This window comes from Gossypium hirsutum, chromosome A05 (assembly GCF_007990345.1).
Source record: "Gossypium hirsutum isolate 1008001.06 chromosome A05, Gossypium_hirsutum_v2.1, whole genome shotgun sequence".
NCBI classification, from domain to species: domain Eukaryota; kingdom Viridiplantae; phylum Streptophyta; class Magnoliopsida; order Malvales; family Malvaceae; genus Gossypium; species Gossypium hirsutum.
Genome location: NC_053428.1, coordinates 15,407,466 through 15,421,676, shown reverse-complemented (window position 1 = coordinate 15,421,676; position 14,211 = coordinate 15,407,466). Strand labels below are relative to the sequence as shown.

General features: G+C 37.8%; 2 protein-coding genes and 1 pseudogene across 2 annotated transcripts; 1 reads left to right on the top strand and 2 right to left on the bottom strand.

Annotated features, from left to right (window-relative positions):
- The window catches only part of LOC107905372 (phospholipase A1-IIgamma-like), a 10,191-nt pseudogene extending 3,495 nt beyond the window's left edge, over positions 1-6,696 (bottom strand).
- A 1,667-nt stretch (positions 6,697-8,363) lies between these two features.
- Positions 8,364-9,415, top strand: LOC107905374 (50S ribosomal protein L34, chloroplastic). Its single transcript, XM_016832017.2, has 2 exons — positions 8,364-8,888; positions 8,974-9,415. Exons 1-2 carry the CDS (start codon positions 8,669-8,671, stop codon positions 9,225-9,227), a joined length of 474 nt encoding a protein of 157 aa, XP_016687506.1. The 5' UTR covers positions 8,364-8,668; the 3' UTR covers positions 9,228-9,415.
- A 343-nt stretch (positions 9,416-9,758) lies between these two features.
- Positions 9,759-13,732, bottom strand: LOC121229392 (U-box domain-containing protein 7). Its single transcript, XM_041113583.1, has 2 exons — positions 12,416-13,732; positions 9,759-10,866 (listed from the first exon to the last, which is right to left on the bottom strand). The coding sequence occupies exons 1-2, from the start codon at positions 12,883-12,885 to the stop codon at positions 10,020-10,022; spliced, it is 1,317 nt and encodes a 438-aa protein (XP_040969517.1). The 5' UTR covers positions 12,886-13,732; the 3' UTR covers positions 9,759-10,019.
- Positions 13,733-14,211: the final 479 nt, after the last annotated feature.

The following is a 14,211-nucleotide window of genomic DNA, read 5'->3' as shown; positions in this document are numbered from 1 at the left end:
AATTATACCATAGATATTGGAACAGCATCTATAACATTTCGGACGCGTAACGCTCGAAGGTCACTGTATCCTGTGAATTTCTTTTTGAAGTTTGAGTCACCAACTCGAAGACTAGCGAATAAAAAGGCTGTAACAGGAGAGGCCCCTCCCGATGGATTACTGGCCTTGTTATATCTATTGGCAATAATGTCAATGGCATTCAAAGTTGCAATAGCTGCACCTAAGCTGTGGCCGGTCACTGTGATGCTGGTTTTCCTCGTTCTTGAATTGCTCCACTGGCCTCATAACCTCGTTGAGAACCTAAAATATCAATAGCCAAGAACAGAGACGAACCTTAGTATTTTCCATTGAAACAAGGTATCGATGCTAGTGGAGCATTGGTAAGGCATTGGTAGCGTTCACCTGGTCTCTGGCACTGGTTTTGTTATAAGGCGAACGTGGGTCTTTCGAGGTGTAGATGGAGTACCAGTCCTCATGCACCTTGGCATCACTTGGATCACCAAAAATCTGTTGGGAAGAAACCGAACAACCGAAACAAAGCGAAAGCACAACCGGTGTTCTTTCTCTCCTTATAACTCCTGTCAAAAATTATGGCAAGCACAATAGCACAAGATATGTTCTCTAGCAACCTTAATCAACCACAAATCAACTAATGCAACCACAACAAAAATAAATAGAGACACCGGTATTTTACGTGGAAAACCCCTCTAAATCAAGGGTAAAAACCACGGGACTTTAGAGTCCGATAAAGAGCTCCACTATCATCAAATGTTCGGCTACAAGATCACAATATCAAGCCTACAACAAGCATTCAACTCCGACAAGGCTAACAATATGTAATCTTTAGCAAAAGAGAGAAAAATGAGAGAACATCACCAAAAATGTAGCTGCTAAAAAATGGGTATTTCCGACGCTACAAGACTCGGATGAAAAATCCGACCGTACAAAGTCAATAACACCTTATCGCCTAGTTGCTATCCAAAAATCAGCTCAATTGAACCACGGATGAACCTTCGATCGAAGAGTTGATCACTGCTGCACCAAACTTGAAAAACTGAAATTTTCTTCTCTCTTTCTCTCTGTTTTAATTTGAGATTTTTTTTTTGTTTTAGCTCTACAAAAATTTCTGCCCACATCACCCGTTAAAAGCCCAAAAAATTGGTTTTTGACAAAACCAAAAAGAAGGCAAAACATTGTGGCAGAAAATATGGGTTTTTCCCACATAGTGGGACCCATACCCAACAAATCTCCCCCTCCAACTATGTGGGGAATGCCTCCATGCCGGAGGTCAAACAACATACTTCAAACTTTCCTTTTGGTAAGGCCTTCGTCAACATATCAGCACCATTATCATTAGTGTGTATCTTCTCAAGCTCTAACAGCTTAGCTTCAAGAACATCTCGAATCCAATGGTACCTCACATCAATATGCTTAAATCTAGCATGAAAAGTTGAGTTCTTACCAAGATGAATAGCACTCTGGCTATCACAGTACAGGACATACTTCTCCTGAGTAAAACCAAGCTCATGCACAAACTTCTTCATCCAAAGTATCTCCTTACACGCTTCGGTTGCTGCAATGAACTCTGATTCGGTGGTGGACAATGCAACACACTTTTGCAGTCTCGATTGCCATGCCACAGCTCCCCCTGCATAAGTGATTAAGTAACCTGAAGTAGATCTCCTCGAGTCAATGTCTCCGGCCATGTCTGAATCTGTATACCCAACAAGAACAGGTTTCTCATTGCCGAAACAAAGTTTCATGTTGGAAGTGCCACGAATATATCTCATAATCCACTTCACTACATTCTAATGCTCTCTGCCTGGATTAGAAAGAAACCGACTAACTGTACCAACGGCATAAGCCAAGTCTGGTCTCGTGCAAACCATTGCGTACATCAAACTACCCACGGCTGAAGAGTAAGGAATTTTCCGCATCTCTTCCTTCTCCTTGTGAAGGACTATGCTTAACACTCAATCTAAAGTGCATAGCAAAGGGAGTATTCACCGCTTTAGCTTTGTCCATACTAAACCTTTGAAGTACTTTCTCAATGTACCTCTCTTGTGATAACCATAATTTCTTGGCCTTTCTATCACGTGTCAGTCTTATGCCAAGAATTTGCTTTGCTGGCCCCAAATCCTTCATTGCAAAGGATTTACTCAACTCATGTTTCAACTTCTCAATTCTAGAAGCATTCTGACCAACAATAAGCATATCATCAACATAGAGCAAAAGAATAATAAAATCATCACCAGAGAATCTCTTAACAAACACACAATGATCAGAAGTAGTCTTCTTGTAGCCTTGCTCCCCCATAACAGACTCAAACTTCTTGTACCATTGCCTTGGAGCTTGCTTCAAACCATACAAGCTCTTCTTCAATCTGCACACATAGTCCTCTTTCCCTTGTGCAACAAAACCCTCTGACTGCTCCATGTAAAGCTCTTCTTCCAAGTCACCATGAAGAAAAGCAGTTTTCACATCCATTTGTTCAACCTCTAGGTCATAACAAGCTGCCAAACTCAGTATAGTTCTGATAGAGGACATCTTCACAACCGGAGAAAATATTTCTTCAAAATCAACCCCCTTTTTCTGAGTATAACCCTTGACGACCAATCTAGCTTTGTAACGTGGAGATGAAGACTTCTCTTCTTGCTTCAACCTGTAAACCCACCGATTCTTCAAAGCTCTTTTGCCCTTAGGCAGTTTCACCAATTCAAAAGTATGGTTCTCATGCAAGGATTGAAGTTCGTCTTTCATCGCTTCAACCCACTGATCTTTGCATTCACTCTCCATAGCCTCTTCATAACATTCAGGTTCTCCCCCGTCAGTCAAAAGAACATATTCATCAGGAGAATACCTGACAGAAGATCGTCGATCTCTGGAAGACCTTCGAAGTGGAACTGCTGGTGGAGCTATAGGTGCTTGTTGTTGATCATTCACAACATCATCCATGGGAGTATCAAAGTCACCTATAGTCTGATGGTCACCACTAACATCACCATGCACATCATCCTAGATAGGATCTGGTAAAGAGTCTAGGGGAACTGGATTCACATCGATCAAGTCACCACTACCTTGTGAATCCACTTTCTCCGTCTTATCAATGTCATCAATGGTCTGATCCTCAATGAAGACAACATCTCTGCTTCTCACGAGTTTCTTCTGAACTGGATCATAGAGTCTATAACCAAACTCACCATCTAGACCATAACCAATAAAAATGCATTGTCGAGCCTTGGCATCCAACTTGGATCTTTCATCCTTTGGAACATGAACAAATGCTTTACAACCGAACACACGTAGGTGATCATATGACACGTCTTTACCAAACCAAACTCTATCTGCCACATCACCTTTCAAAGGAACACTAGGAGACAGATTTATCACATGTGTCACTGTATTCAAAGCTTCAGCCCAAAATGATCTTGGTAACTTTGCATCTGACAACAAACATCTGACTCTCTCAATCAATGTTCGGTTCATTCTTTCAGCTAACCCATTTAACTGTGGAGTCTTTGGTGGTGTTCTCTGATGTCTGATTCCCTGTCGTAGACAATACTCATGAAACGACCCTGTGTACTCGCCACCATTATCTGTACGAATGCACTTCAACTTCTTCCCAGTTTCCCTTTCAACTGATGCTTGAAACTGTTTAAACACCTCAAAGACTTGATTTTTAGACTTCAAAGTGTAAACCCATAGCTTTCTTGAACAATCATCAATGAAAGTCACAAAGTAAAGTGCACCACCATGTGATCTTACTTTTATCGGACCACAAACATCTGAATGGACCAACTCTAGCAACTTTGATTTCCTATGAGGAGGATGGTTTCTAAATGAAACTCTTCTCTGCTTTCCTGCTAGACAATGAGCACAATTCTTCAGTGTAGCATTCTTTAAACCCGAAAGTTGATTCTTCTTCGCTAAACAGCTAAGCCCCTTCTCACTCATGTGACTGAGTCGTTTATGCCACAACTCAATTGAGCTGTCATTCAGTGTCACATTCACCGTCTCTCGAGAAGTCAAAGCTTGCATCAAGTACAAATTTGAGCTCTTCTTTCCTCGAGCCACAACCAAGGAGCCTTTAGTCAGCTTCCACTGCCCTTCACTGAAGGTGTTACAGAATCCCTCATCATCAAGCTTTCCTGCAGAAATCAAATTCAAACGGACATCCGGTGCATATCTGACATCCTTGAGAGTTAACTTTGTTCTATTGTTACTCACCAAGCTAACATCTCCCATACCAATAACCGAAACCAAACCATCATTACCCATCTTCAATACCCCAAAATCACCAGGAGTATAAGATGTGAAGAATTCCTTCCTCGACGTGACATGAAGTGATGCACCAGTATCAATCACCCAACTAGTCTCGTCGCATGCTAGGTTGACCAAATTCTCATCACAAATAACTAACAAATCTTCACGAGTAACAGTAGCAACACGCTCGGATTTTTCATCGTCATTCCGATCGTGTTTATCACCACCACCTTTGTTCTCTTTCTTCCACTTGAAGCAATATTTCTTGATATGACCTTTCTTACCACAATGATGACACTCAAGATTCTTGTATCTCGATCTTGACTTGCTTCGGCTTTTATCTCTACCCTTTCCATCTTTGTCTCTGTTTCTCCCCCTGTTCTCGATAACCAACACCTCAGACTGTGATGTAGAACCCTGAGATCTTCTTCTAACCTCTTCATTCAACACACCACTCTTAGCCAAATCCAAAATAATAATACCCTGTGGGGCAGATTTAATGAGTGAGACTCGAAAGGTCTCCCAAGAGTCTGGTAGAGTAGCAAGCAACCAAAGTCCTAAAATCTCGTCATCAAATTTGACACCCATACCAAGCAACTGATTCATCATACTCTGAAATTCACTAACATGGTCAGCTATAGACATTCTTTCTTTATATTTCAGCGCCATCATTTTCTTCAGCAAAAATAACTTGTTATTGCCCGACCTCAAAGCATACAAGCTTTCAAGCTTCTCCCACAATGTTCGAGCATGTGTCTCCTGATCAATGTGATTGTAAACATTTTCTTCAACAAATTGCCGAATAAAGCCACACACTTGTTGATGCTCAAATTCCCATTCTTCATCACTTTTCGAATCGGGTTTTTGAGTAGTAAAGACCGGAAGATGCAAAGCCTTCACAAACAACAAGTCCTTCATTTTATTCCGCCAAAGTTGATAATTTGTGCCATTCAACATAATCATCTTGCTCGTATTAATTTCCATAATTATCTGACACAATAACCAAACTCTGGTACCAGTTTGTTGGGAAGAAACCGAACAGCCGAAACAAAGCGAAAGCACAACCGGTGTTCTTTCTCTCCTTATAACTCCTGTCAAAAATTATGGCAAGCACAATAGCACAAGATATGTTCTCTAGCAACCTTAATCAACCACAAATCAACTAATGCAGCCACAACAAAAATAAATAGAGACACCGGTATTTTACGTGGAAAACCCCTCTAAATCAAGGGTAAAAACCACGGGACTTTAGAGTCTGATAAAGAGCTCCACTATCATCAAATATTCGGCTACAAGATCACAATATCAAGCCTACAACAAGCATTCAACTCCGACAAGGCTAACAATATGTAATCTTTAGCAAAAGAGAGAAAAATGAGAGAACATCACCAAAACGTAGCTGCTGAAAAATGGGTATTTCCGACGCTACAAGACTCGGATGAAAAATCCGACCGTACAAAGTCAAGAACACCTTATCGCCTAGCTGCTGTCCAAAAATCAGCTCAATCGAACCACGGATGAACCTTCGATCGAAGAGTTGATCACTGCTGCACCAAACTTGAAAAACTGAAATTTTCTTCTCTCTTTCTCTCTGTTTTAATTTGAGAATTTTGCTCTCAATTAAGAATGCTGCCCACTCCCACGTTAAAAGGCCAAAAAATTGGCTTTTGACAAAACCAAAAAGAAGGCAAAACATTATGGCAGAAAATATGGGTTTTCCCCACATAGTGGGACCCATACCCAACAAAATCTTCTCTGGCGAAACCAAGTTAAATTCAACATCATCGATCCATTCCAGGGTCTCCACTGTCCCTCTCCAAGCAATTGCAATATCCCTCATTCCTAAAACATCTTTGCCTTCATCTGTGGCCACGGCAACATACCCGATCCAGTTTGATTCTTTGCTCCATGCTTCCCTCGACATTGGCTTCACTATAAACGCTTCCGGAACTCGGATTTGCGATGTGGCGTAAAAGAATTTGGTCACTTGGTACTTGTAAGGATTGCCTTTCTCCAAACCGACGTTAGAGAAGAAATCTTTCTTGCCATACAAACTTCTTCCAGCGTACTTGGAAGCCTTCTTGGTGTTGAAGGCGTCATAGGTAGCCTGAGCCATTTCTCCATAGTGAATAAGGTAACGCCGAAGATCAATGTCCAAAGGGTCCAAAAGCTCTCCCCAATTGTTCTGCCCGCTCAACTGCTTCCATCTTTTTGCTATGCTGCTACTAGCCATTACTTTCTTTTTCTCACCGAACCACTTCTTAAGAATGTTGAGTATATATACTGCTTAATTAATATTTTCGTAAGTGATGATGCTAGCAACAAGACAAGTAGATTGAAATACAAGGAAATAAATTTGTTACGAGCAAACAAGCTTTCTAAAAAGTAGATAGCTAGGCTAGCATTAGAAAAAAAGAAGTCTAAGTTACCCATTGTCACTCACAACAGTATAAAAACAGTTATGGAAAAGGCGGAGACATCCAAAGAAGAAACATTGAGAAACATGCATAGCTAAGCAAGCTTCCAAGAAGACAAGAGAGTTTTATTAATCTTGCAAAAACCATATGACATGTAGCGAAAGGCAAATATTTCCTACAAGCTTTGTTTTGTTTCTGTTATCTTCAATGCCTTAAAATAGAATGACTTTGATTTGAAGTCGTGAAAGGAGAGAGTGAGACAACAATAGGATTGGTTGCACCATGAAGAAGATAACTTCTGATATATACTTTAACCAAGTCTCCCAATTCGGGCTAACTCTCTATTTGGAGCCAAAATTCAACAAGATTTGTACCACAACCTACTTATTCTAGGGATAAAGGGTCTCTCCCCTCGCTGGCTCGCCCTTTTTTTCTTTTTTCTTTTTTCTTTTTAATTGAGAAAGACTAAATTCATTTAATAAAAATATGACTCTCAAACACTTAATTATAACCTTAAAACAATTCAAAGTTGGGTTAAAACCGAATAATTGATTAAATAATTAAATTAAAATAATTTGACTAATAAGCCGGTAATTGGAATTAATTTAATTAAATATTTTAAAATTTCAATTATTGGTTAACTTAATTCCAACGTGAAATTAACTGTTTAATCAAAATTATTAATAACAAATAATAAGAATCTTATGTATATAGAAGGGCCTAAATCCAAATTGTATATGTCAGTGGGTGAAAAAAAAATATATTAAAATTTTGGGTAAACTACATTAATAGTTACTCAACTATTGTTAAATTTTTTTCTTTTCCACTCAACTAGGAAAAATTATAAAATAATTGTCCAACTATTCGACATTTTCTTTTTCTGGTCACTCGTTGTTAAATGGCTAATAGGAATAGGAAGATCATGTGTCAACTTTTAAAAATAGCAGAATAACAACTTTAACACTCAAACATTCATATACTATGTCAATTTGGTCTTAATTTTTTTTAAAAAATTAGCTCTTAATTTTACAAAAAATTAGTTTATTGTCATTGAGAGAGATCAAGTTCTCAACCTTCAAAGTATAAGGAAAGCAATGTATTTAGGATTATCTAATTTAATAAAAAATCTTTTTTTTTATTTCTAATTTACTCATCGTGTATTAAATTATATTTTTATGTAAGAATAGAATAAATTAAGTCATGTGTAAACATTAAGAGCTATTTTTTAAAAAGAAAACTAAAATTATATTAACACAATGTATAATGTTTGAAAGTTAAAAGTTATTATTATGTCCATATATCCATTAATCATTTAACGACAAATGACAAAAAAAATTAATAATTAGAGGATGAAAGAGTTTACTAATAATTAGGTGATTATAACTGTAATTTACCCTAAAATTTTAAGTAAAACGTAAGGTATCTAATAAATAACAAAACTAAAACTCAAAAATCCTAACACCCAACTAATCGAAATTAGACTTTATTAACTATTATCGCAGAAAATTCAGTTGAGTTAATGATTAAGCAATTTAAAAATTTTGATTTGTTCTATTAATAATATTGGGTTGAATTACCATTTCAACGCCACTACTTAAGATCAGTAGAAATAAAAACTCTTATCAAATTCCGGGCTGGGACGGGTTTACCTTTAAAAAGTTCCGGTTCCAAATTCCAGTGGCAGATAGGAAACCCAAATAATTATGAAATGGGCTAATGACATAACCCACAGGCTCTAGGTAAACTGAAAACTCTTCTACGACGACGAGGTTTGGGCTCACTGAAGAAAACTTTCACGGTTTCTAAGATCGATATCCTGCAGTCTAGTTAAGTTAACCCCAGATTAAGCTCACAAGAAGTTGAATTCAAACCCATCCCATCAGCACATTCCATCTCTAGTTCTCTACCCCTGTAGGTGTAGCTTGACCACTGAGAGAGTAGTAGATAAGAACGAAAGTGAGAGACAAAAGATAGGTGTGGCAGAAACAATGGCTTCGATGTCAGTACTAACATCATCTCCATGGCTTACTACTCAATCCATAAGAACCCAAATCCCTTCAGCTTCTCTCAATCTTTTGACAGGTTCAAGAAGAAGAATTTCCATCTCTTCCAATGCAGCAATCAACCCCAAAGCTTGCTCTTCCCTGCTTCACTGCTCCTTTCTCTCTTCTTCCTCTTCTTCTCTCTCTTTACATTCTTCATTTTCAGGTAAAAGAATTTCCCGTTTTATATGTTCACTGTGTTTCTTCAATGGGTGTTAATGTTTTTCGTTTAATTTCAATTTTGCACGTAGGGTTATCATTGGGGATGGATTTTAGTTCAAATAATGGGGTGAGGAATGAGAAAAGGCGATGCCTGGTGGTTAGGGCTGGGAAGGCTGCACTTTGTCAAACAAAGAGGAATAGGTCACGGAAATCTTTGGCTAGAACTCATGGGTTCCGTCGAAGAATGAGAACCACTAGTGGAAGAGCTGTATTGAAACGTCGCCGTGCTAAGGGTCGGAAGGTCCTTTGCACCAAATCTAATCCAAACAGTGGGAAGCGCTAAACTATTTCTTTTGTTTCAGTTTGCAGAATTCTGTTAATCTGATTTCTTTTATGATGTCTAAAGGATAATTTAGGCAAAACTTAACCAATCCAGCTTTTGTTGGTTCAATTCGGCATTATTTGTTTAAGTGTTTTTGTATTTGATGAACCTCTTTGCAAAATTATATGCTTTGGGCCGTTTTTCTTGCAGGTTCTTTTCCTAGTCGTAGACCTAAATTTTAATTTTTGAATGGTTTATTAGCTCATTTTGCTTTGAATGGCAAGTTTATTAGCAGAAAGCCAGAAACGAGGGACATACCTAAGGCAAAACTATTAGTGAAAAAGGGGGGAGGGGGGGGGGAAGAAGCCAATTACTAATAAATTTGGGCAAAATGCACAATTTATGCATTCCTTGCAACTTCGTAGCACATGGTTTAGGGTACTATATTGTATTTAATTTCATTCAAGCAATAGAGATACTACTCTGTTTGTGTTATTTACTGTGATTTATTTCATTTCCAACTATACAACTCAATGTCAGGAAAGGATAAAATAAAAAACTTGAGGTGTTCAATTAGATGCCATCATGGGTAAAGTTTCAGTATTTCCCCAGTTTCTTGAATTTTTTTCGTTGTTACTTTTGTTGGTCATCAATTGATGATCATATACAGTTGTTGTATACGCTAATTACTGAAGAAGCATTGCATTCTCTCGCAAAGTTGCTGATTTCTTCCATCTAACTTTGGGAAATCTTTCTTTCCCATCATTTGCAATAATTACAGGCCCTTGCAAAAGAATTACATAAAAAGTTTTTTTAGTAAGGCAAGCTTTTAGAGCTTGTGCTGAGGACCAAAGACTTGAGATTCGAAGAATCGCCGGCAGCATTGGCTCGTCGGGTGATCATTTCCATATTCTTATGAAGACTTTGCTTCACCAAATTCTTCATCATTTTCTTTCCTTCTTGAGCCTCCCTTGGATGCAGAGGTGAGCCAATTGCAATCCTTGCTGTTTGTGGTCCTGAATGAGGCCCCATCTTTGCTTGCCTTTCATCTTTGAACCATTGTAACAATTTCATGGCTCTCTTTTGAGCCAAAGGGCTTCCTAATAATGACACTTCAAGAAGCACAGGGACGATCCCTGCCTTTGACATTTTATCCCTTTGAGTGGAGCTTTGATGAGCTAAAATCATTAGAATGTAGGCTGATAGTTCTTGACATTTGGGTTTGTTCTCCCATGTTAGAATCTCAATCAAGCTCTCTGGTACCATTGAACTATCTTCCATAGCCTTTTTTCCCATCAAGGTCAGCACCAAGTGACCTAGTGCTGCAAGGGCTTTCTCTGAAAGTTCTTTGAATGAAGATAGCTTCAAAAGAGTGTGCACAGTTCCGTTAGATACCAAAGGTCTAGCATTTTCTAACACAGCAGACAGGTTACAAGCAACACCTAAACAGGTCTCCTTTGTTTCAATGCTGGTGGCCGACTCAAGAATGGCAATAAGAAACTGGAGGACCTCAGTTTTGGCTAGAGAGAAAGGGGTATTTGATATAGATGATAATGATAATAACAGTTCTGCAAATTCATGCCTCGTTTGGTCGTCTACAGCATCAATGTCCTTAGGTAACTTCGATAGTATTCCGGCCTCTAGCATTAGTTCCTTGTTTCTGAATAAAAGAAAAAATGATAAACTGATTTAGACTTTTGATTGTTTGAATCTACCTTAAGTTTTGACAAAAGAAAAATCAACCCAGAACTTCAAGTCAACAATGGAATCGAAATTTAAGTTGAATAATAGAAGAAAGAACAATAATTTTATTGGGGGTAGATAAGTTGATAACCCAAAAGTCCTCCATTGTTGCATATAATATGAATAGGAGTCCCTACAAGTCAAAGAAAATGTGGGAGAAGAACTAACCAGTTTATAAAAGAAAACAGAAAGTCAAAGAGAATCAGACATTTAGAATCGGGGTAGGAAGGTGAAGGTCAACAATAGTTAATATTGTTTTTTCTTAATTGTCCAGAATAATATCATTGGATCATATGGATCTGTATTTTTTTTTTATTTGGAGACAACGTTGTCTGTCTTCTATCATCATTATTGCCCTTCCAGCTCCTACCACCATTGGAGTCCGGTGGACAGTGGACAGCCACCGTACCTTGCGGACGCAGGATTTGAGGATCATTAAAATCATTTTCTTAATGGAAGTATTAATGATTCAAAAATCATGCAACAGATTTAGAAATTTCATTTCACTTTCATTGCCATTAATGTTTAAAAGTTCCAGATGGATAGAGTAATGCTCTACTGTCACATGACAAAGTTTCACAATCAGAGATTCGAAAGGGTCAATTCATGAAAGGGCTTGACACCTCACCAAACAATATTTAAAGCCATTTAACAGTAAAAATAACTGTTCTGATTTTGATTACTCAGCATTTAACTAGAAACAAACCCCAAGGCCTATGATTATCAAAACGTTGCAGCTTGTAGGGCGGTTGATTACAGAGATGTAGGGTTAAATCAGGCTATCAGGGTAATAATATCTTCATTAATGTGGAGCAGTACCCTCCACCTAAAATCATTTTCTTTATTCTAATTGGGGAAGTTAGTTTTAAAACATTATCACCAATATTTAATTTTCATGTGGGTTGAAAACAATTCTCCATCTTCTTGACATTTTTGAAATGTGATATACCCGTAATTCATCCCAACAATTAATTTTATAGGTTATAAATTTGATCAACCATAGGGGATCCCTTTTCCTTATCCCGATGAAACGTATTGCATAGTGCCAAAAACAGAGCTCCACTATTTCAAACTTGTCACTGTTCTATGCCATACATTTCATCAACCATAGGGGACCCTTTCCCTATCCCCACTTCGAGCAGCCTTATGAAAACCTTTCTTTTTCATCACATCGCCTTTTTATGAAGAAAATAAGCTACGGCTTCCAGGACAAAACAGGGCCCTTCCCTCTTATTAAGTCTCATCCCTCTAAATATATTTCTTTCCTAATCAGGTATTGCTTCATAACATGGGAATTCAATCATTTATTAAAAACCGTTTATGATTATGTTAGAATAATCCAACATTAGGAATTGTTTCTACCAACTAAAAACTTTGAAAGCTGACAATCCTTTTCCATTGACAAGAAATATCAAAAGAATAAGAAATTAACATGAATAGTAAGAAAAAAGATATAGAAAACTTACGTAAAAGTTCCATCAGCAAGTTCGATCAAGGCCTTGATGGCAGCTAGACGGCGGCCAACCACCTCAGTATCCACCATAGACACAAGCATATGTATGACTCCAAGCTCTGCCATCAACTTCCTAACCTTAACGTCTTCTTGAGCGAGTTTCTCGATGGCCTTAGCGGCCATCTCTTTCTCTTCGCAGCTCCCAAAGTGAAGTCTCTTCACAGATTTTTGCAACGCCATGGAACCATCGAGCTCACTTTCAGTTTTCTCTACAACCAGATCTTCCTCTTCGTCAGTATTGTTTACTATTCTCAACTTGTTCGAATGATCAGATGCTGATGACCCGTACTGCTTCCTAGCTGCTTTGGATTGCAAGAACCTTCTGATTCTAGTAAAGAACTTAAGCTTCCTACAAGAAAGGAACCAAATAGAAGAAGAAGAAGTAGTAGACATGTTCAGAGTTTGAACTTGAGAGGGAAACATAAGGTTGAAGACGGAAAATTGAAATAACTGTTCTAAAGGTTCATTGTTTATATAATAACAAAATAACTAAAAGTGTAACACTTGGGTTTTAATCTTTGTTTTTTTTCCAGAGATTAAAAGGAGAGAGAAGGGAATATATAAGAATGAGTAAGAGACGAGAGAGAAAAGGCAGGGAGGGGGGGGGCATAAATCACATGCAAAGGAAACAACGTTGCTGCCTTTTAAATTTCCTAAGCCCTGACAAGCATATTTTAAGACAGCAAGATTTCCCTGCTTCACTTGTGTCCTTTTTCTTGCTTCCCATATTGCCCCGTTGGTTAACAGTTTAATGAAAATATATGTGATAAATTGAGGGTCAATAATCATGGATTTGGTACAGGAAAGTTCTTCCCACGTATCAAAATAAATAAATAAAATGAATCATAGATATTTGGGCCAAGATTAAATTCTTACTTCTAAGTTATTAAGGAACTTAATCTGGGTATTGATGCGAGCCAATGTTGATGGCATGTGGGATTCAGGGAGCAATGAGCCTAGATGCTCCCAACCATAACAGCAGACTCATATATTATATTTTTATAGACTACGTGCTAAGAAACAGGGTTTCAATTTTAAAAAAGGTTTAAAATCTCAACTACTTTAAAAGAAAATTGATATGAGAATATCTGATCATCTGTATCAATGAATTTCAAATGCATGGTTGGCTTTGGGTTTCCCCTATGCATCTAGCCCTGACCGATCCTATACAAAATTCAACAATTGCGATTCTTTTAATCACGTATGCTTTGTCTCTTTTAAGATGTTCATCAGAATTTTAGGTTATTTAATTACATTAAGGTATGACTTTGTCTGTTTCACCATCTCATTTTCTGCACTGGATTGATACCCCCCATGGCTGTCGTAGCAGAAACGAGTGGTTCGCGACAGGATTGAGAACATTAGTTCTAATTTGACAATTTTGGCAAATCAAGATATTGGGTACAACATGGTGCATATGTATAAATAATTCATGTGAAATGCTAAAATTCTTACCTAATCTGCCCTCTAATTAATTAATTAGGTTTCCATTCCTGCTGGCTGGCCTAGGCCTCACTCACCCATGGTGGACTTCAGGTTCATTGTATATGCACAAATCAACTTTCTTCAATTGGTATTTAAGGATCGAATGGTAAAATCAAAAAGAAACCTTGATTTATGTTATTTACATGTCCACGTCATTTTAAACTTATATTCAAATTCCAATATATATCTAAATTTCCAAGACATCTTCTTCAAATGAAAATATCTAATAACATTGTATAATAACAAAGAAGCTAGAAAGCAAAG

Coding starts and splice junctions, on each gene's coding strand:
- LOC107905374 (XM_016832017.2), top strand. CDS start 8,669: ATGGCTTCGATGTCAGTACTAACATCATCTCCATGGCTTACTACTCAA. Junction 8,889..8,973: donor TTTACATTCTTCATTTTCAG/GTAAAAGAATTT, acceptor TTTTGCACGTAG/GGTTATCATTGGGGATGGAT.
- LOC121229392 (XM_041113583.1), bottom strand. CDS start 12,885: ATGTTTCCCTCTCAAGTTCAAACTCTGAACATGTCTACTACTTCTTCT. Junction 10,867..12,415: donor CTTGCTGATGGAACTTTTAC/GTAAGTTTTCTA, acceptor TCTTTTATTCAG/AAACAAGGAACTAATGCTAG.